Consider the following 21,452-nt stretch of genomic DNA (forward strand, 5'->3'; position numbering starts at 1 on the left):
TGCCACCTTCGTCACTGGTGACTCTTCAGCAAAAATCATCAAGAAAATTTCCATATAAAACTGTTACTTAAGTGATGCAACGACTGTCACTACAGGAAGCTCTACAACCTCCCTATTATGGTCAATGCCTGGCTCACTCTACTCGAAATGTCAACCCACCAACCTGGAGCCAGTTGAAGGTGTTATCTGAAAGGGCTGATTTAATTTGTAATTAACAAAATATACATCATAACCGTACTACTATGTTTGTTGCTATGCTAGCTGTAATTTCAATTCAAATACTTACTGTTGGGACTATTGGACAAAACAAATCTTATTGGGCTTATATTCCAAATCCACCATTAATTAAGCCTGTTCCTTAGGGAGGAGATGCTATACCTGTCTTTAGTAATCATACAAAATTCTTGAAAGAATCACTAATTCTTTTATTATACATAAAACAAATTCAAATTTCTCATTCCATGAAAAAACAAATAATATACCTATATGGTTTATGTTTAATAATACTCTTAAAATTTCTGGATGTTTTTCTACTACACTTAAGTCAGTCACTTTTGACTGACTTAAAAGTAATAAACCTGGACACATTACAAGAGACTATGGTCTCTAACAATTTTAATGCCTGGAGGCCCTGACCCCCATGAGTATAATCCTGTTGCATTGCCCCTAGGAGATTTCACCCACGTAAACTTTATCCTCCAAGAAAGGCAGCTCAAGAGCCTCACTGGAGAAATGACCATCTGCTTCTATCCTCCTCCCTCTCCCCCTTCCCTCCTTCTTCACTTCCCGCAGCCAGGGTCTTGACTGGTTCGAGTGTCGGCTCCAGACACTGAGAATAACTCGGTTGATTCGAGCATCAACCCCAAAGAAAAATTGCTGCATGAATCCCCGTTGGGGCACGTGCAGAAGTCTGTCTATATTCCCTCCTCTCACTTAAAAAAGAAAGAAAAAGTAAAAATTTTAAGGAAGCCAAAGTATGAACTGAGAGAACTCATAGAGCTCCATAGTGAAGACAGCAAACCCGGAAAAGCTCCTGGAAATGAGACAGGGACTAAAGTTGAACGAGCTGATGAATGTGAACCCCCAGTCCAAGGATTTGTTTAAAATTCAGAACTTTAATGGTGTCAGATAAAAGCCTATTTGTAATGTTAAAAAAAAAAAAAAGTGGCCCTGGCCAGCTGGCTCAGTGGATATAGCATCGGCCTGGTGTATGGCTGTCTCTGGTTCAATTCCTGGTCAGTGCACACAGGAGAAGCAACCATCTGCTTCTACACCTTTCCCCTTTCTCTCCCTCTTCCTCTCCTGCAGCCAGTGGCTCAACTGATTCAAGCACTGGCCCCAGATTGGGAGGGGGGGGGTGCTGGGTGGATCCTGTTAGGTTTAGGTTCAGGGCTCCTTTAAATCCAAAGCCCCTGTAAAACTCAAATTTCCCTCACCCAAACTCCCACTGTAACAACTTCTTCCTTAAGCATCTCCCTCACCCAACCTCCCCCTCCCCTTAAACAACTCCCTCCTACGTAGGAAAAGTTCTGGGAAATGTCCTTGGGACAAGGCTATCATGAGGGACCTGAGATTTGGGAAAGGAAGACAGTCTGTAACCAAGGCCACCAACCAAGATATGCTAATCTGAGCATGTCCAGGCACAGGCAACCCCATGCCAGCAAATGCTGTGGCAAACCCCTATATCTAATGCTTCCTCCACAGCTCGGGGCTGCAACCCTTTGCTGATCTCAGCCAGCTTGCATCCAGGAGCTTTTAAGATAAACTTTCCTTTTGGAACACACCAGCCTCCTGTTCTCGGTTTGTCCCACCGTTTCTGCCTTTCAGATCCCAGTCGGGGTTCATGTGGGAGTCTGCCTCACTATCTCCCCTCCTCTCACCTAAAATAATAAATAAATTGAACCTAAAACCCACCCAAATATTAATTACTTACGTTCTTTTTCAAATAGCTCTCTTACACCAGGCAAATCTTTTGCTGCGCCAAAGTATTTGTAACCTCGATTTCCAGGGACTTCTTTTCCTTCATGATCCAGCATTTTAGGGCCAACTTTCTTATTGGGAAGGAAAAAGATAAAATGGATTTGATCCTTAAAACCTCTGTTTACATGCTTACAAATGTATTTTAAGATAATAATGTTTAACATGGAAAATATTTATGTACAAATAAAAATATTTAGGTACTTTTTAATCCCTTCAAAATCAACCTAAATTTTTAAAAAATCAACCTAAATACCTAAAAGTAGGAAGATGATTTAAGTAAGTTATAGCAAATTCATGGTTGGAATTTATTCTATACCTTAACAATGATAGGGGTTTTTTTTAATAATGATGGTTTTATAATGATGGTTCTTATGTTGACTTTGTAAAATGCTTATCATGTTAAATGACAAAAGCTTTTAAAAAAATTGCACACCAAAAAAAGCAGAAGACAAATGAAATATCTAGAAGATGGAATTCAATCCATTTAAAATGATGAAGTCGACAATTACATGCAGTATGCAATCACGGACTAGTTCCCATACTAGAAGGGGAAATGCAAGGTCATTATTGGAAAAATCGATGAATCAGCCAAGTAGATTAAGTGATTGTATCAGAGTTAAATGTCAAACTTGGTAACTCTACCATGTATTCTCATATAATATTCTTATTCTAAGAAAATGCACATAGAAGTATTAAGGCATAAAGGAGCATCACATAGTTAAGCTTCAAATGGGTTCAGAAAAATAAATATTATGGTATACACAGACAATGGTAAAGCTAATAAAGAAAAATGTTAACTGGTAAATCTGTATAAAGTATATATGATCATTTACTGTATATTTTTGCAACATTCTGTTAGCTCAAAAATGCTTTATGCTCCTAATATACTATAGTATTATATGAACAAAGCATATAGTTAAATATGAAATAATTTCTGTAAAAATAAACATATATCCACAGAAAAAAATTCTAGAAAATGTTAATAGCAGTATTCTTGGATGGTAGAAAAATACATTATACTGTATATCCTATATCAGTGGTCCCCAACCTCCGGGCCGTGGACCAGTACCGGTCTGTGGGCCATTTGGTACCAGTCCGCAGAGAAAGAATAAATAATTTACATTATTTCCGTTTTATTTATATTTAAGTCTGAACGATGTTTTATTTTTAAAAAATGACCAGATTCCCTCCGTTACATTCGTCTAAGACTCACTCTTGATGCTTGTCTCGGTCACGTGATACATTTATACGTCCCGCCCTAAAGGCCGGTCCATGAAAATATTTTCTGACATTAAACCGGTCCGTGGCCCAAAAAAGGTTGGGGACCACTGTCCTATATCACATCTAAAATATATATAATATTTTTGTATTTTGTAAATTTTATATTTTTTAAATTATATTTTTTGCATAAAAGTATATATAGTTTCTATCATCAAAATCACCATTTTGAGCCTGACCAGACAGTGGCACAGTGGATAGAGCATCGGACTGGGATGCGGAGGACCCAGGTTCGAGATCTCAAAGTTGCCAGCTTGAGCATGGGCTCATCTAGTTTGAGCAAAAGCTCACCAGCTTGAGCCCAAGGTCGCTGGCTCCAGCAAGGGGTTACTCGGTCTACTGAGGGCCTACAGTCAAGGCACATATGAGAAAGCAATCAATGAACAACTAAGGTGTTGCAACACGCAATGAAAAACTAATAACTGATGTTTCTTATCTCTCCATTCCTGTCTGTCTGTCCCTGTCTATCCCTCTCTCTGACTCTCTGTCTCTGTAAAAAAAAACAAACAAACAAACAAAAAAAAAACACCATTTTGAAAAGAAACACAAAACCTAGAACCAAAATTATACATATAGGGAGTATGAAATCAATTATGTCATAAAAAAACAATGGAAGGAAATACTCAAGTATTGCATAGGTAATGGGATTATAATTAAATGTTCTGCTTCCTTATACTTTTCTGAATTTGATGATAATGTATTATTATTATTATTATTATTATTTTAGTTCATGTGCAAAAGCACAAATGAGAGACAGACAGGGACTGACAGACAGGAAGGAAGAGAGATGAGAAGCATCAACTTGTACTTGTGAAACCTTAGTTGTTCACTGATTGCTTTCTCATACATGTCTTGACCAGGGTGCTACAGCTGAACCAGTGACCCCTTGTTCGAGCCAGCAACCTTGGGCTGCAAGCCAGAGACCTTTGGGCTCAGGGCAGTGACCATAGGGGTCATGTCTATGATCCCACACTCAAGCTGGTAACCCGCACTCAGGCTGGTAAGCTGGCACTCAAGCTGGTGACGTTGGGGTTTCGGCCCTGAGTAGTCAACATCCCAGGTGGATACTTTATCCACTGCGCCACCACCTGGTCAGTATTTCTTTTTTTATTGTGGTAAAATACACATATCAAAATTAACCATTCTTATGTGAACATCAAAATAAGTATTAAATATTCATGTCATGTAAACATCTATCACAACTCGTTTCACCTTATAAAACTGAAACTCTACATGTATTATTTTTATATATAGTATATGAAAATAAAATTCTAAGCACTGAAAAGCTCTGGAAGGAAATATATAGAAACATTAATGTTGATTTGCAGTAGTGGAACTTAAAAATATCTTGTATATTAATTTTATAATGCTTCTGGTTCAAATGACCTGAGGCAGATTTCTACACAAATAGATGAACAATGCAAGCTCTGGGGCAGTATTTTTCAAAGTTGAGACTTAGTTATGGGTCATAAAATCTTAAGTGGGTCACAATAATCAATTTTTAAAAATCAAAATAGAAGAGAACATAAAATACCAAAGTATATCAACACATACTATGTATTTTTTCAGCACATTTTTTGTTTACTAGGTTGTGATATAAAATGTGCGTGTGTGTTTACAATGGGTCTTGGTCCTAAAAGCTTGAAAGTATTACATTTATAAGAGCCCAAAGAAAGGAAAGAATGGAGTGTTCCAAAGCCCCTTCAGGTAAAAATCCAATAAAGGCTGCCCCAATTCCCAGGGAGTTCAGAGAAGGATGTAAGAGGGCATGGCAATTTTAAACAAGGACCAGAGAGAATAAAAAGCTTACACAGAACATCTGACTGGTGGATGCATTACCCTATCTGCTCAAGATCTGAGCTGAGGAGTCTTCAAGCATTATTCAACCTATTCTTTTCATAGGTTTCCACATCAACAGGCACTATTTCAAGCCTTCTTCCATTTCTTTTTTTTTTTTTAATTTTTTTTACAGAGACAGAGAGTGAGTCAGAGAGAGGGATAGACAGGGACAGACAGACAGGAATGGAGAGAGACGAGAAGCACCAATCATCAGTTTTTCATTGTGCGTTCCAACACGTTAGTTGTTCATCGATTGCTCTCTCATATGTGCCTTGACTGTGGGCCTTCAGCAGACCGAGTAACCCCTCGCTGGAGCCAGCGACCTTGGCCTCAGGCTGGTGGGATTTTGCTCAAACCAGATGAGCCCGCGCCCAAGCTGGTGACGTCAGGGTCTCGAACCTGGGTCCTCCGCATCCCAGTCCGATGCTCTATCCACTGCGCCACTGCCTGGTCAAGCAAGCCTTCTTCCATTTCTTGAGAGCCTGCCCTCTGGTAGACACAGGCTGGGAGCTGCAGGCTCCTAGAAAGGACCTACCCAGTCTTCTTGAAAGCTCACAAACTCACCCCAACAGCCACAGGGTCTTCTGCTTACTTACTCCATAATCAGGACCGCCCAGCTCCTTTATCCGGACCTCCCAGTGTCCTTTCTCTCGTAGCAGTTTGTTAATTTCATCATTCAGGTCACGAATTCGGAATTCACCTAAACCAGCTAGAAAACAAAAACATATCATTTCTTCAAAATACCACTCAATCTCATACCCATAAAAATGAATGTCAACATCTAAAAGAGCATTCAACATAAAAATACTCATTTTAAATTTATTTTAAAAACCAGCAACAATCCCCAATCCAAAAAATGAAAAAGGATCATTACAGAGGTCCAACCAGCATAGAAGGAAAATTCCTTGAAAAACCTTCATCCTTATTACCAACCAAAGAAATAAAAATTGGCCTGACCAGATGGTACTGCAGTGGCCAGAATATCAACCTGGGCTGCGGAGAATCCATGTTCAAAACCCTGAGGTCACCAGCTTGAGCAGTGGGGTCACCAGCTTGAGCACAGGAACATAGACATGACCCCCCGGTCACTGGCTTGTGCCCAATGGTCACTGGCTTGAAGTCCAAGGTTGCTGGCTTGAACAAGAGGTCACTGGCTTGGCTGGAGCTCCCCAGTCAAGGCACATATAAGAAAGCAATAAATGAACAACTAAGATGCCGCAAGACCTGAAGATGGCAGTGGAGTAGGCAGACGCACAGACTCCCAGCTCACACTACTGAACTGGATTATAAACTAATTTATGAACAATCAGCGTGGAAAATCAAATCTGGACTACAAGAACAGCTCTCAAAAACCAAGGAGCAAAGAAGAAGCCACAACAAACCTGGTAGAGAGCGCATGAATCTCCCCTGCTTACAGGAACAGAGGGGGGTGGTGAGGCCGGGCTCTCACTCCAAGAAAAGAGCAGTAAATACTGCTCACAGCCACTTGCCTGGCGACCAGGGAACAAGGTGTGTTAAAAGGGCCCACTTGTCTTCCAAAAAGAAAGGACAGAGAGAGAGACAGATGGTGAGGGGGAGAGGAATGCAGGTGACGAAATGAAAAACTGACTCATTCAGTGCTGGAGGCAGCCATAACTGGGGGAGGGGCTGATCCTTCCACAAAGCAAAATAAAAAAGTACTTCCAGGTCACAGATCTCCAGACATCTCTCCAGCTCCAATCCGCACAACAAGACACAGCTGAAAACAAGAAGTGGGGAGAAGGGGCAGTAATTCAGGTCTCCATGGAGATCTGAGATACACTTCCCCCTACTGAAGCTGAGAAAGCAACCCGCCCCCAGAGAGATCAACTGGCAGAAGAGAACTTCAGAGCCTCAGGGCACACCCATTGGATTCCTGGATACAGTTTCAAATAAGCCCCCCTGCTGAGATCAGGAAACAAGACAATCACCTGTTAAGAAAACAAACAAACCAAGACTTCAAAGGCGCCCAAATCCGAAAGTGGATTGCAAATAATAGCTGATACCAACCCAAGAAGACCTAGAAATAACACAACTGAAAACTGGAGGCAGATAACACCAAGCCTAGACTCAACCAGCTCTACAAACAAAACACCCAAATACACAGATACAATGAGAAGACAGAGAAGTGCAATCCAAATGAAACCACAAGAGAAATATCCAGGAAATGAATGAGTGATATGGCAATAAGCAAATTTCCGGATGCAGAGTTCAAAATAATTGTAAGGATGCTTAGGGATCTTAGAACAACAATGGATGGTCATTACGAACACCTAAATAAAGAAATAGCAAGTATAAAAAGGATATTGAAATATGAAAAAAGAATCAGTCAGAGATGACAAATACAATATCAGAAATAAAGACCACAATAGAAGGAATTAAAAACAGGATGGATAGAGCTGAGGATCAAATCAGTGAGTTAGAGAACAACTGGAATGAAGGCATGAAAGCAGAGAAGAAAAAAGAAGAGACTCAAAAAGTCTGAGGAAACTCTTAGAGAGCTCTATGACAACATAAAAAGAAATAACATCTGCATTATAGGGGTTCCTGAAGAAGAAGAGAAAGAACAAGGTATAGAGACTCTGTTCAATCATATCATAGCTAAAAACTTCCCTAAATTAATGCAGGAGAAACTCTCACAAGTTCAAGAAGCACAGAGAACTCCATTAGAGAGAAACCCAAAGAAAGCTATACCAGGACACATCATAATTAAAATACCAAAGCTAAGTGATAAAAAGAAAATATTAAAAGCTGCTAGAGAAAAAAAGGCTATCGGCCTGACCTGTGGTGGCACAGTGGATAAAGCGTCAACCTGGAAATGCTGAGGTTGCCAGTTCAAAACCCTAGGCTTGCCTGGTCAAGGCACATATGGGAGTGGATGCTTCCAGCTCCTCCCCCCCTTCTCTCTCTCTTGCTCTATCTCTGTCTCTCCCTCTCCTATCTAAAGTGAATAAATAAATTTTAAAAAAAGGCTATGACCTACAATGGAGCCCCCATAAGGATGACATCAGACTTCTCAACAGAAACACTTGAAGCCAGAAGGGAATGGCAAGAAATATTCAAAGTAATGCAGAACAAGAACCTACAACCAAGACTACTTTATCCAGCAAGGCTATCATTTAAAATTGAAGGAGAGCCCTGGCCGGTTGGCTCAGCGGTAGAGTGTCGGCCTAGCGTGCGGAGGACCCGGGTTCGATTCCCAGCCAGGGCACACAGGAGAAGCGCCCATTTGCTTCTCCACCCCTCCGCCACGCCTTCCTCTCCATCTCTCTCTTCCCCTCCCGCAGCCAAGGCTCCATTGGAGCAAAGATGGCCTGGGCGCTGGGGATGGCTCTGTGGCCTCTGCCTCAGGCGCTAGAGTGACTCTGGTCACAACATGGCGACGCCCAAGATGGGCAGAGCATCGCCTCCTGGTGGGCAGAGCCTTGCCCCTGGTGGGCGTACTGGGTGGATCCCAGTCGGGCGCATGCGGGAGTCTGTCCTACTGTCTCTCCCTGTTTCCAGCTTCAGAAAAATGCAAAAAATAAAAATAAAAAATAAATAAATAAGTAAATAAAATTGAAGGAGAAATAAAAAGTTTCCCAGACAAAAAAAATTTCAAGGAATTCATTACAACCAAACCAATGCTGCAGGAAATGTTAAGCGGCATGGTGTAAACAGATCAAAGTGGGAAAAGAATATAGCAAAAGAGGAATACAGCTTTAAAAAAATGGCAATAAACAACTATATATCAATAATAACCTTAAATGTAAATGAATTAAATGATCCAATCAAAAGACATAGGGTAGCTGCATGGATAAGAAAACAGGACCTGTACATATGCTGTCTACAAGAAACACACCTTAGAACAAAAGATGCACATAGGGCCTGACCAGGTGGTGGCGCAGTGGATGGAGCATCGGACTGGGATGCGGAGGACCCAGGTTCGAGACCCCGAGGTCGCTGGCTTGAGCACGGGCTCATCTGGCTTGAGCAAAAAAGAAAAAAAACACTTGAAGTGTCTGGACCCAAGGTTGCTGGCTTGAGCAGGGGGTTGCTCGGTCTGCTGAAGGCCCGTGGTCAGGGCACATATGGGAAAGCAATCAATGAACAACTAGGATGTCACAACGAAAAGCTGATGATTGATGCTTCTCATCTCTCTCAGTTCCTGTCTATACCTGTCTGTCCCTCTCTCTGACTCTCTGTGACTGTAAAAAAAACAAAAACAAAACAAAACAAAAAAAGATGCACATACGCTGAAGGTAAAAGGATGGAAAAAAATATTTCATGCAAATGGAAATGAAAAAAAAGCTGGGGTAGCAATACTTATATCAGACAAAATGGACTTTAAAAGAAAGAATATAGTAAGAGATAAAGAAGGCCACTACATAATGATAAAGGGAGCAATCAAACAGGAAGATATAACTATTATAAATATCTACACACCGAATATAGGAGCACCTAAATATATAAAGGAGACTTTGATGGATATAAAGACAGAGATCAACAGAAATACTACAATAGTAGGGGATTTTAATACCCCACTAACATCACTAGACAGATCCTCAAGAAAGAAAATTAACAAAGAAACAGCAGACTTAAAGGACACACGGATCAACTTGATTTAATAGATATCTTCAGAACCTTTCACCCTAAAGCAGCAGAATATACATTCTTTTCAAGTGCTCATAGTACATTCTCTAGGATAGACCACATGTTAGGGCACAAAAGTGGTCTCAACAAATTTAAGGAGATTGAAATCATATCGAGCACTTTCTCTGATCAGAATGGCATGAAACTAGAAATGAATCACAACAGAAAAGCTCGAAAATTCTCAAACACATGGAAACTAAATAGCAGGTTGTTAAATAACGAATGGATTAAGAATGAGATCAAAGAAGAAATAAAAAAATTCCTAGAAACGAATGATAACGAGCATACAACAACTCAAAATTTATGGGACACAGTGAAAGCAGTACTGAGAGAGAAGTTCATAGCACTACAGGCACACTTTAAGAAGCTTGAAAAAGCTCAAATAAACAACTTAACCCTGCATCTAAAAGAACTAGAAAAAAACAGCAAGTAAAGCCCAAATGTAGTAGAAGGAAGGAAATAATAAAGATCAGAGCAGAAATAAATGACATAGAGACTAAAGAAATAATACAGAGGATCAATGAAACTAGGAGCTGGTTCTTTGAAAAGGTAAACAAGATTGATGAACCTTGAACCAGACTCACCAAGAAAAACAGAGAGGACTCAAATAAATAAATTAGAAATGAGAGGGGAAAAATAACAACTGACACAACAGAAATACAAAATATTGTAAGAAAATATTATGAAGAACTGTATGCCAAAAAACTAGACAATCTGGATGAAATGGACAAATTCCTTGAAACATACAATCTTCCAAAAATCAATCTGGAAGAATCAGAAAACCTAAACAGACCAATTACAACAAATGAGATCAAAACAGTTATCAAAAAGCTCCCAACAAAGAAAAGTCTGGGGCCAGATGGCTTCACAAGTGAATTCTATCAAATATTCAAAGAACAACTAACTCCTATCCTCAAGCTATTTCAAAAAATTCATGAGGAAGGAAGACTTCCAAACTCCTTGTATGAGGCGAGCATAATTCTGATTCCAAAACCAGGCAAAGACAACACAAAGAGAAAAAATTATAGGCCAATATCCCTGATGAATATAGATGCTAAAATCCTCAACAAAATATTAGCAAACCGGATCCAAAAATATATGGAAAAAAATCATACACCATGATCAAGTGGGGTTTATTCTGGGGAGGCAAGGCTGTTACAATATTCGCAAATCAATCAATGTGATTCATCACATAAACAAAAGGAAGGAGAAAAACCATATGATAACTTCAATAGATGCAGAAAAACATTTGATAAAAATCCAACACCCATTCATGATCAAAACTCTCAGCAAAGTGGGATTACAGGGAACATACCTCTACATGATAAAAGCCATCTATGACAAACCCACAGCCAACATCATACTCAATGGGCAAAAATTAAAAGAAATCCCCTTAAGATCAGGAACAAGGCAGAGGTGCCCCCTTTCACCACTCTTATTCAACATAGTTCTGGAAGCCCTAGCCACAGCAATCAGACAAGAAGAAGAAATAAAAGGCATTCAAATTGGAAAAGAAGAAGTAAAGCTATCATTATTTGCAGATGATATGATATTGTATATAGAAAACCCTAAAGTCTCAGTCAAAAAACTACTGGACCTAATAAATGAATTCAGCAAAGTGGCAGGATATAAAATTAATACTCAGAAATCAGAGGCATTTTTATACACCAACAATGAACATTCAGAAAGAGAAATTAAGGAAACAATCCCCTTTACCATTACAACCAAAAACATAAAGTACCTAGGAGTACATTTAACCAAAAAGACTAAAGACTTGTATTCGGAAAATTATAAAACATTGATAAAAGAAATCAAGGAAGATACAAACAAGTGGGAGCATATACCATGCTCATGGATAGGAAGAATAAACATCATTAAAATGTCTATATTACCCAAAGCAATTTATAAATTCAATGCAATACCAATTAAAATAGCAACGACATACTTTAAAGATATAGATCACATATTCCAAAAAGTTATATGGAACCAAAAGAGAACATGAATAGCCTCAGCAATCTTAAAAAAGAAGAATAAAGGGGGAGGTATTACACTTCCTGATATCAAGCTATACTACAAGGCCATTGTACTCAAAACAGTGTGGTACTGGCATAAAAACAGGCACATAGATCAATGGAACAAAATGGAGAACCCAGAAATAAACCCACAGCTCTATGGACAACTGATATTTGACAAAGGAGGTAAAGGCATAAAATGGAATAAAAACAGCCTCTTTAACAAATGGTGTTGGGAAAATTGGACAGCTACCTGCAGAAAAATGAAACTAGATCACCAGCTTACACCATTCACAAAAATAAACTCAAAATGGATAAAAGACTTAAATGTAAGGCATGAAACCATAAGCATCTTAGAAGAAAACATAGGCAGTAAGCTCTCCGACATCTCTCGCAGCGATATATTTGCTGATTTATCTCCACAGGCAAGGGAAATAAAAGACAGGATAAATAAATGGGACTATATCAAACTAAAAAGCTTTTGCACAGCTAAAGACAATAAGAACAGAATAAAAAGACAAACTACACAATGGGAGAACATATTTGACAGTATGTCTGATAAGGGGTTAATAACCAAAATTTAAAAAGAACTTGTAAATCTCAACACCAGAAAGACAAACAGTCCAATCAAAAAATGGGCAAAAGAGGCCCTGGCTGGTTGGCTCAGCAGTAGAGCGTCAGCCTGGCGTGCAGGGGGGACCCGGGTTCGATTCCCGGCCAGGGCACATAGGAGAAGCGCCCATTTGTTTCTCCACTCCCCCTTCCTTCCTCTCTGTCTCTCTCTTCCCCTCCCGCAGCCGGGGCTCCATTGGAGCAAAGATGGACCAGGCGCTGGGGATGGCTCCTTGGCCTCTGCCCCAGGCGCTACAGTGACTCTGGTCGCAACAGAGCGATGCCCCAGAGGGGCAGAGCATCGCCCCCTGGTGGGCAGAGCCTCGCCTCTGGTGGGCGTGCCGGGTGGATCCTGGTCGGGCGCATGCGGGAGTCTGTCTGACTGTCTCTCCCCGTTTCCAGCTTCGGAAAAGTGGAAAAAAAAATGGGCAAAAGAAATGAATAGACACTTCTCCAAAGAGGACATACAGATGGCCAATAGGCATATGAAAAAATGCTCAACATCACTAATCATTAGAGAAATGCAAATTAAAACCACAATGAGATATCACCTCACACCAGTCAGAATGGTGTTCATCAACAAACAACACAGAATAAGTGCTGGCGAGGATGTGGAGAAAAGGGAACCCTCCTGCACTGCTGGTGGAAATGCAGACTGGTGCAGCCACTGTGGAAAACAGTATGAAGATTCCTCAAAAAATTAAAAATCTAACTGCCTTTTGACCCAGCCATCCCACTTTTAGGAATATACCCCAAGAATACCACAGAACCGTTCCAGAAGGAGAAATACACCCCCAAGTTTATAGCAGCATTGTTCACAATAGCGAAGATCTGGAAACAGCCCAAATGTCTGTCAGAGAACGAGTGGATTAAAAAGCTTTGGTACATATATACTAATGCCATAAGAAATGATGACATCGGATCATTCACAATAACATGGATGGACCTTGATAACATTATACAGAGTGAAATAAGTAAATCAGAAAAAACTAAGAACTATATGAACTCATACATAGATGGGACATAAAAATGAGACTCAGAGACATGAACAAGAGTGTGATGGTAACAGGGGGTGAGGTGGAGGGGTGGGGAAGGGGCAAGAAAGGAGAGGGAGGGGGTAGGAGGAGGGGAGGAGCACCAAGAAAACCAGATAGAAGGTGACAGAAGACAATTTGACTTTGGGTGAGGGGTATGCAGCATAATCAAATGTCAAAATAATCTGGAGAGGAAGAGATACAAATGGCCAACAGATATATGAAAAGATGCTCAGCTTCATTAGTTATTAGAGAAATGCAAATCAAAACTACAATGAGATACCACCTCACTCCTGTTAGATTAGCTATTATCAACAAGACGGGTAATAGCAAATGTTGGAGAGGCTGTGGAGAAAAAGGAACCCTCATTCACTGTTGGTGGGACTGTAAAGTAGTACAACCATTATGGAGGAAAGTATGGTGGTTCCTCAAAAAACTGCAAATAGAACTACCTTATGACCCAGCAATCCCTCTACTGGGTATATACCCCAAAACCTCAGAAACATTGATACGTGAAGACACATGTAGCCCCATGTTCATTGCAGCACTGTTCACAGTGGCCAAGACATGGAAACAACCAAAAAGCCCTTCAATAGAAGACTGGATAAAGAAGATGTGGCACATATACACTATGGAATACTACTCAGCCATAAGAAATGATGACATCAGATCATTTACAGCAAAATGGTGGGATCTTGATAACATTATAAGGAGTGAAATAAGCAAATCAGAAAAAAACAAGAAATACATGATTCCATACATTGGTGGAGCATAAAAATGAGACTAAGAGACATGGACAAGAGTGTGGTGGTTACCAAGGGTGGGGGGGGAGGGAGGACATGGGAGGGAGGGAGGGAGAGAGTTAGGGGGAGGGGGAGGGGCACAGAGAACTAGATAGAGGGTGACGGAGGACAATCTGACTTTGGGCGAGGGGTTTGCAACATAATTTGATGACAAAATAACCTAGACATGTTTTCTTTGAATATATGTACCCTGATTTATTAATGTCATCCCATTACCATTAATAAAAATTTATTAAAAATAATAATAATAATAATAATCTGGAGATGTTTTCTCGGAACATATGTACCTTAATTTATCAATGTCACTGCATTAAAATTAATAAAAATAAGATTAAAAAAAAAGATGCCGCAACTGTGAGCTGATGCTTCTCATCTCTCTCCCTTCCTGTCTGTCTCTGTCACTCTCTCAGTCTCTGTCACCAAAAAAAAAAAAAAAAAGATTCATCAAGGCTGGCAGCATTCTATCTATATTGATTTAGTACTTTTAAGAAAATAACGTGTTCTGAAATGGCAACATCTTCTGGCAGACTACAGACTGAGAATTAAGCCTAAGGGACTAATTTATTTTGGGGGTTTTTTTTTGTATTTTTCTGAAGTTGGAAATGGGGAGGCAGTCAGACAGACTCCCGCATGCGCCTGACCGGGATCCACCCGGCACGCCCACCAGGGGACGATGCTCTGCCCATCTGGGGTGTTGCTCCGTTGCAACCAGAGCCATTCTAGCGCCTGAGGCAGAGGCCATAGAGCCACCCCCAGCGCCCGGGCCAACTTTGCTCCAATGGAGCCCTGGCTGCGGGAGGGGAAGAGAAAGACAGAGAGGAAGGAGAGGGGGAGGGGCAGAGAAAAAGATGGGTGCTTCTCCTGTGTGCCCTGGCCGGGAATCGAACCCGGGACTCCCGCATGCCAGGCCGATGCTCTACCACTGAGCCAACCGGCCAGGGCCACTAAGGGACTAATTTAAAAGGATGTGCACAAAGGAGTTTGCTGAGGGGGTTGTCTGTGATAACCAATAGCAGGGAGCAGCTGGAGTAACCCATAACAGAAAAGGAGGGAAAATGGTTATTGAACCATTGGAATAAAACATCTTATGTCTGTTGCAAGGGAGCATCCCTCCTTTTCTTTGTTGAATTATTTTGTACCTGGCTGGGTTGATAAGTTGGGTAGAGCATTGTCCTAATACACCACGGTTGTGGGTTTGATCCCCAATCAGTGTATGTACAAGAATCAACCAATGAATGAATACAAAGAAGAACAAATTAATGTTTTTCTCTCTCTCTCAAATCAATTTTAAAAAAAATTAAGTATATTGATCACATATTGTGGCTCTACTTCTGGACTTCTTATTTTGTTCCATTCAGCTATGTGTCTACCATTCATCAATATCACATTACCTTGAATACTGTGGTTTATTTAAACCTTGAAATTAGGTGGTATACATACTCCCAATTTTGTTCTTTTTCAAAATTGCTTTGTCAATTCTAGTTCTGCCTTTTGATTTAAATTTTGGAAAAAGCCTGGACTGGTGGCGCAGTGGATAAAGCATCAACCGAAATGCTGACCTGGGACACTAAGGACCCAAGTTCGAAACTCCAAGGTCACCGGCTTTAGTGCGGGCTCATCCAGCTTCAGCACAGGCTCACCAGCTTGAACATGGGGTTATGTCTATGATCACTGCCTTGAAGCCCAGGGTCACTGGCTTGAGCAAGGAGTCACTGGCTCAGCTGGAGCCTCCCCCCCCCATCAAGGCACATATGAGAAAGCAATCAACAAACAACTACAAGTGCCACAACTATGAGTTGGTACTTCTCATCTCTCTACTTTCCTGTCTTTGTCTCTCTCTCTCAAAAAACAAACAAAAAAACCATTCTGCACAGCAAAGGAAACCATCAACAAAAATGAAAAGACAGCCTGACCAGGCGGTGGCGCAGTGGATAGAGCGTCAGACTGGGATGCAGAGGAACCAGGTTCGAGACCCCGAGGTCACCAGCTTGAGCGCGGGCTCATCTGGTTTGAGCAAAAGCCCACCAGCTTGAACCCAAGGTCGCTGGCTCTAGCAAGGGGTTACTCAGTCTGCTGAAGGCCCACGGTCAAGGCACATATGAGAAAGCAATCAATGAACAACTAAGGTGTTGCAACGCACAACGAAAAACTAATGATTGATACTTCTCATCTCTCTCCGTTCATGTCTGTCTGTCCCTGTCTATCCCTCTCTCTGACTCACTCTCTGCCTCTGTAAAAAAAAAAAAAATTAAAAAAAAAAAAAAAAAAAGAAAAGACAATCTACTATATGGACATTCAATAAGGGGTTCATATCCAAAATATTTAACTAATTCAAAAAATCCAATTAAAATATGGGCAGAGGACCAGAACAGACATTTCTCCAAAGAGGACATACACATGGTCAATAGATATATGAAAAGATATTCAGCATATGCAAATCATATATGACCTCAAACTTGTCAGAGTGTCTATTATCAATAAATCGAACAAGTGTTGGTGAGGATATAGAGAAAAGGGAACTCTCATGCACTACTGGTGGGGCTGTAAATTAGTGCAGTCACTATGGAAAACAGTATAAAGGTTTCCCCAAAAATTAAAAATAGAGCCTGACCTGTGGTGGCGCAGTGGATAAAGCATCGACCTGGAAATGCTGAGGTTGCTGGTTCAAAACCCTGGGCTTGCCTGGTCAAGGCACATAGGGGAGTTGATGCTTCCAGCTTCTCCCCACCTTCTCTCTGTCTCTCTCTCCTCTCTCTCTTCCTCTCTGTCTCTCTAACCCTTTCTCTCTCTTCTCTAAAATGAATAAATAAAATTTAAAAAAAATAAAAATAATAAAAATAAAAATAGAACGACCATATCACCTAGCAATCCCACTTCTGGGTATATATCCAAAGAAATCCAAAACACTAATTAAAAAAAATATTTGTATCCTTGTGTTCACTGCAGCGTTATTTACAATAGCCAAGCTATGGAAGCAACCTAAGTGTTCATCAACAGACAAATGGGTAAAGCTTTGGCATATATATATATACACACACACACACACACACACACACACACAATGGAATATTACTCAGCCATAAAAAGAATAAAATTTGGCCATTTGCCACAACATGGATGGACCTAGAAGGTATTATGCTAAGTCAAATAAGTCAGACAAAGAACGACAAATACCAATGATTTCACTTACATGTAGAATCTAAAGAACAAAACAAACACACACAAGAGAAACAGCCTCAGAAACAGAGAACAGACTGGCAGGTGCCAGAGGAAGTTTAGGGGACTGGGTAAAACAGGGGAAGGGGGCCCTGGCCGTTTGGCTCAGCGGTAGAGCGTCGGCCTAGCGTGCGGAGGACCCGGGTTCGATTCCCGGCCAGGGCACATAGGAGAAGCGCCCATTTGCTTCTCCACCCCTCCGCCGCGCCTTCCTCTCTGTCTCTCTCTTCCCCTCCCGCAGCCAAGGCTCCATTGGAGCAAAGATGGCCCGGGCGCTGGGGATGGCTCTGTGGCCTCTGCCCCAGGCGCTAGAGTGGCTCTGGTCGCAACATGGCAACACCCAGGAGGGTCGCAACATGGCGACGCCCAGGATGGGCAGAGCATCGCCCCCTGGTGGGCAGAGCGTCGCCCCTGGTGGGCGTGCCGGGTGGATCCTGGTCGGGCGCATGCGGGAGTCTGTCTGACTGTCTCTCCCTGTTTCCAGCTTCAGAAAAATACAAAAAAAAAAAAAAAAAAACAGGGGAAGGGGTTAAGAAGTCCAAATTGGCAGATATAAAAATATTTATGAGTATGTAAAGGAGACCATAAGGAATATAGTCAATAATACTGTAACAACTATATATATATGGTTGGTACTAGATGGGTACCAGACTTATCAGGGTAATCACTTCATAAATTATATAAATGTCTAATCACTATGTTGAAACTAATATATTACTGTATGTCAACTATAATTAAAAAAACTTTTAATTATTTTAAAAATAGAAAAAATAAATATCCATGTACCTCCCCCCCAAATCTATAATCTCCCTATGGTTTCCTCTTTGACACATGGGTTATTTAGAAGTATGTTGTTTCATTTCCAAATATTTAGGAATTTTCCCAACATCTTTCTATTGTTTATTTCTACATTAATCCTATTATAATTAGAGAACATATTTTGTATGATTTTAATTATTTTAAATTTGCTAACATTTGTTTTATAGCCCAGAATATATTTTATTTTAATGATTATTCCGTAAGTGTTCTATAAATGTCAACCAGGTCAAATTACTGATAGTATCATTCAATTCTTCTATGTCCTTACTGATTTCCTACTTGTCCCATTGATTACTGAAAAAAGAGTATTGAGGTCTCCAAGTCTAATTGTGGATTTGAAAATCAAGCACTTTGCCTGTCCTGTCATGGCACAGTAGATAAAGCATCAACCTAGAATGTGGAGGTCACTGGTTAAAACCATGGGCTTCCCCTGTCAAGGCACATATGAGAAGTAAGTACTATGAGTTGCTCCTCTCTCCTTTCTTTCTCTCTCTCCTTTATCAAATCAACAAATAAAATAATAATTAAAAAGAAAAATAAATCAAGCACTTTTAATAGACTAACTTACCATTTTGAATCTGAGCCACTTTTTTAGAGATCTCTCCAATGATCTGGGAAAAAATAAAAGTTAACAAATTTGTGATTCCGAATATATATAAAAGCACAGGAAAATATAATTTAAAATTAGTAATTAAAAAAATTAGAATTCTGGTTTAAGAGTTATTTAGATAATAAGAAGCAATTCGAGACATTACTCCTACTAAGATCATATTCACCCAGAATGTACCTGTCGTCTCCACTTCTCAGCTTTGGGCAACTCAGTACATTCTGAGGCGAGGAAAGGTCTTCGTTCCTAAAAAGCAAATGATACATATTGACATCATACTGTATAAAATTACAAGTTTCATGCAATGTCACTAACACTGGCCTGAAGTCTAGAATGTCTAATGGGCTAAATACAGCTGAAGTTTCAGTTCCAGAAGATCTTCACTAAGCCTTAAACCTCACTCTACAATCTCTACTTAGGAAACAATTATATGGGCAAAAACATACATCGTATTATATTTAGTATAGTCCAATGGAAACAATATAAAAGCCCAGTAATAGAGAGAAGGCTAACTAAACTAGGCTATATCCATTTCATGGCATCTTTACATTACCTTAAGAAATGATGGGCCCTGACCAGTTGGCTAAGTGCATAGAGTGTCAGCCCATATGGATGCCTGGGTTTGATCCCCAGTTAGGGCACACATGAAGAGCAACCATCTGCTTCTCTTACCCTCCCCCTCCCTCTCCCCCTTTTCTCTCTTCCCCTCTCATAGCCAGTGGCTCGACAGGTTCGAGCATCAACCCCAGGCGCTGAGGATTCCTCAGTAGATTCGAGCATCAGCCCCAGACAGGGGTTGTCAGGTGGATTCTGGTCAGGGCACACACAAGAGTCTGTATCTCCTCTCCTCTCACTTAAAAAAAAAAATAGGCCCTGGCTGGTTGGCTCAGTGGTAGAGCAGCATCAGCCTGGCGTGTGGAAGTCCTAGGTTTGATTCCCAGTCAGGGCACACAGGAGAAACACTCATCTGCTTCTCCACCTTTCCCCTCTCCTTCTTCTCTCTCTCTTCTTCTCCTGCAGCCAAGGTTCCATTGGAACAAAAGTTGGCCCAAGCGCTGAAGGCGGCTCCATTTCCACCTCAGGTGCTAGAATGGCTCCAGCCGCAAGGAAGCAATGTCCCAGATTGGCAGAGCATCGCCTCCTGGTGGGCATGCTGGGGGGATCCCAGTCAGGTGCATGCAGGAGTCTGTCTGACTGCCTCTTCGCTTCTAACTTTGGAAAAATAAAAAAATAAAAATAAAAAAGAAGAAATGATGGCCATCAGTGTTTGGAACATAGGTGTGTATGTGTATACACATGTGTGTACAGATAGCCAATATACATATGAAAAGATGCTCAATGTCACTATCATCAGAGAAATGCAAATTAAAACCACAATGATGGCCCTGGCCGGTTGGCTCAGTGGTAGAGCGTCGGCCTGGGGTGCAGAAGTCCCGGGTTCAATTCCCGGCCAGGGCACACAGGAGAAGCACCCATCTGCTTCTCCACCCCTCCCCCTCTCCTTCCTCTCTGTCTCTCTCTTCCCCTCCCGCAGCCAAGGCTCCATTGGAGCAAAGATGGCCCGGGCGCTGGGGATGGCTCCTTGGCCTCTGCCCCAGGCACTGGGGTGGCTCTGGTTGCAACAGAGCGATGCCCCGGAGGGGCAGAGCATCGCCCCTGGTGGGCAGAGCATCGCCTCTGGTGGGCGTGCTGGGTGGATCCCGGTCAGGCGCATGTGGGAGTCTGTCTGACTGTCTTTCCCCATTTCCAGCTTCAGAAAAATACAAAAAAAAACCACAATGAGATATCACCTCACACCTGTCAGGTATGGCTATCATCAATAAATCAATAAACAAGTTTCGGCAAGCTGTGGAAAAAAGGGAACATTTGTGCGCTCTGCTGGGAATACAGACTGTTGAAGCCATTGTGGAAAACAGTATGAAGAGTTCACAAAAAATTAAAGTAAACTGCCTTGTCCTGGCTGAAGAGTTCGGTTAATGAGAGCATTATCCCAAAGTGCAGAGGTTGCCGGTTCAATCTCCAGTCTGGACACATTCAGGAACAGATGTTCCTGCCTCTTTCCTGCTCTCTCCCTTCCTCTATCTAAAATCAATAAAATAAATATTTTAAAAATGGAACTGCCTTATGACCCAGCAATTCCACTACTGGGTATATATCCAAAGAAATCTGAAACATTAATTTGAAAGAATATAGGCACCATTATGTTCACTGTAGTGTTACTACAATAGACAAGAAATAGAAGCAACCCAAGTGCCCATTAAAAGAGAAGTGAATAAAAAGGTTGTGGTACATCTATTCAATGGAATATTACTCAACCATAAAAAAGAATGAAGTTTTAGCATTTCTGACAGCATGAATAGAGGGTATTATGCTACATGAAATAAGTCAGTCAGGGAAATACAAATACTATATGATTTTACTTTTATGTGGAATCTAAAGAACAATAGAAACAAACAAAACAGGAAACAGACTCATAGAGAACAGACCGATGGTTACCAGAGAGGAGGTAGGTTGGGAAACTGGGTAAAGAGGTAAAAGGATTATGAAATACAAATTGGTGGTTACAAAATAGTCACAGGGATGTGAAGTACAGCATAGAGAC

At 41.0% G+C, this 21,452-nt stretch overlaps 1 protein-coding gene and 1 non-coding gene across 2 annotated transcripts in view; one reads left to right on the forward strand and one right to left on the reverse strand.

Moving 5' to 3' along the window:
• ISY1 (ISY1 splicing factor homolog) overlaps positions 1-21,452 on the reverse strand; it is a 47,942-nt gene that overhangs the window by 20,290 nt on the left and 6,200 nt on the right. Inside the window, exons 4-7 of the mRNA XM_066246892.1 lie at positions 19,031-19,096; positions 18,812-18,854; positions 5,694-5,806; positions 1,934-2,051 (exon numbers count right to left, since the gene is read on the reverse strand). Coding sequence (XP_066102989.1) covers positions 1,934-2,051; positions 5,694-5,806; positions 18,812-18,854; positions 19,031-19,096 — 340 coding nt within the window. The remainder of the gene's footprint in view (positions 1-1,933; positions 2,052-5,693; positions 5,807-18,811; positions 18,855-19,030; positions 19,097-21,452) is intronic.
• TRNAP-GGG (transfer RNA proline (anticodon GGG)) lies at positions 20,233-20,308 on the forward strand. Its single transcript has one exon. It is a non-coding gene; the product is annotated as a tRNA-Pro (tRNA).

This window comes from Saccopteryx bilineata, chromosome 11 (genome assembly GCF_036850765.1).
Source record: "Saccopteryx bilineata isolate mSacBil1 chromosome 11, mSacBil1_pri_phased_curated, whole genome shotgun sequence".
NCBI classification, from domain to species: domain Eukaryota; kingdom Metazoa; phylum Chordata; class Mammalia; order Chiroptera; family Emballonuridae; genus Saccopteryx; species Saccopteryx bilineata.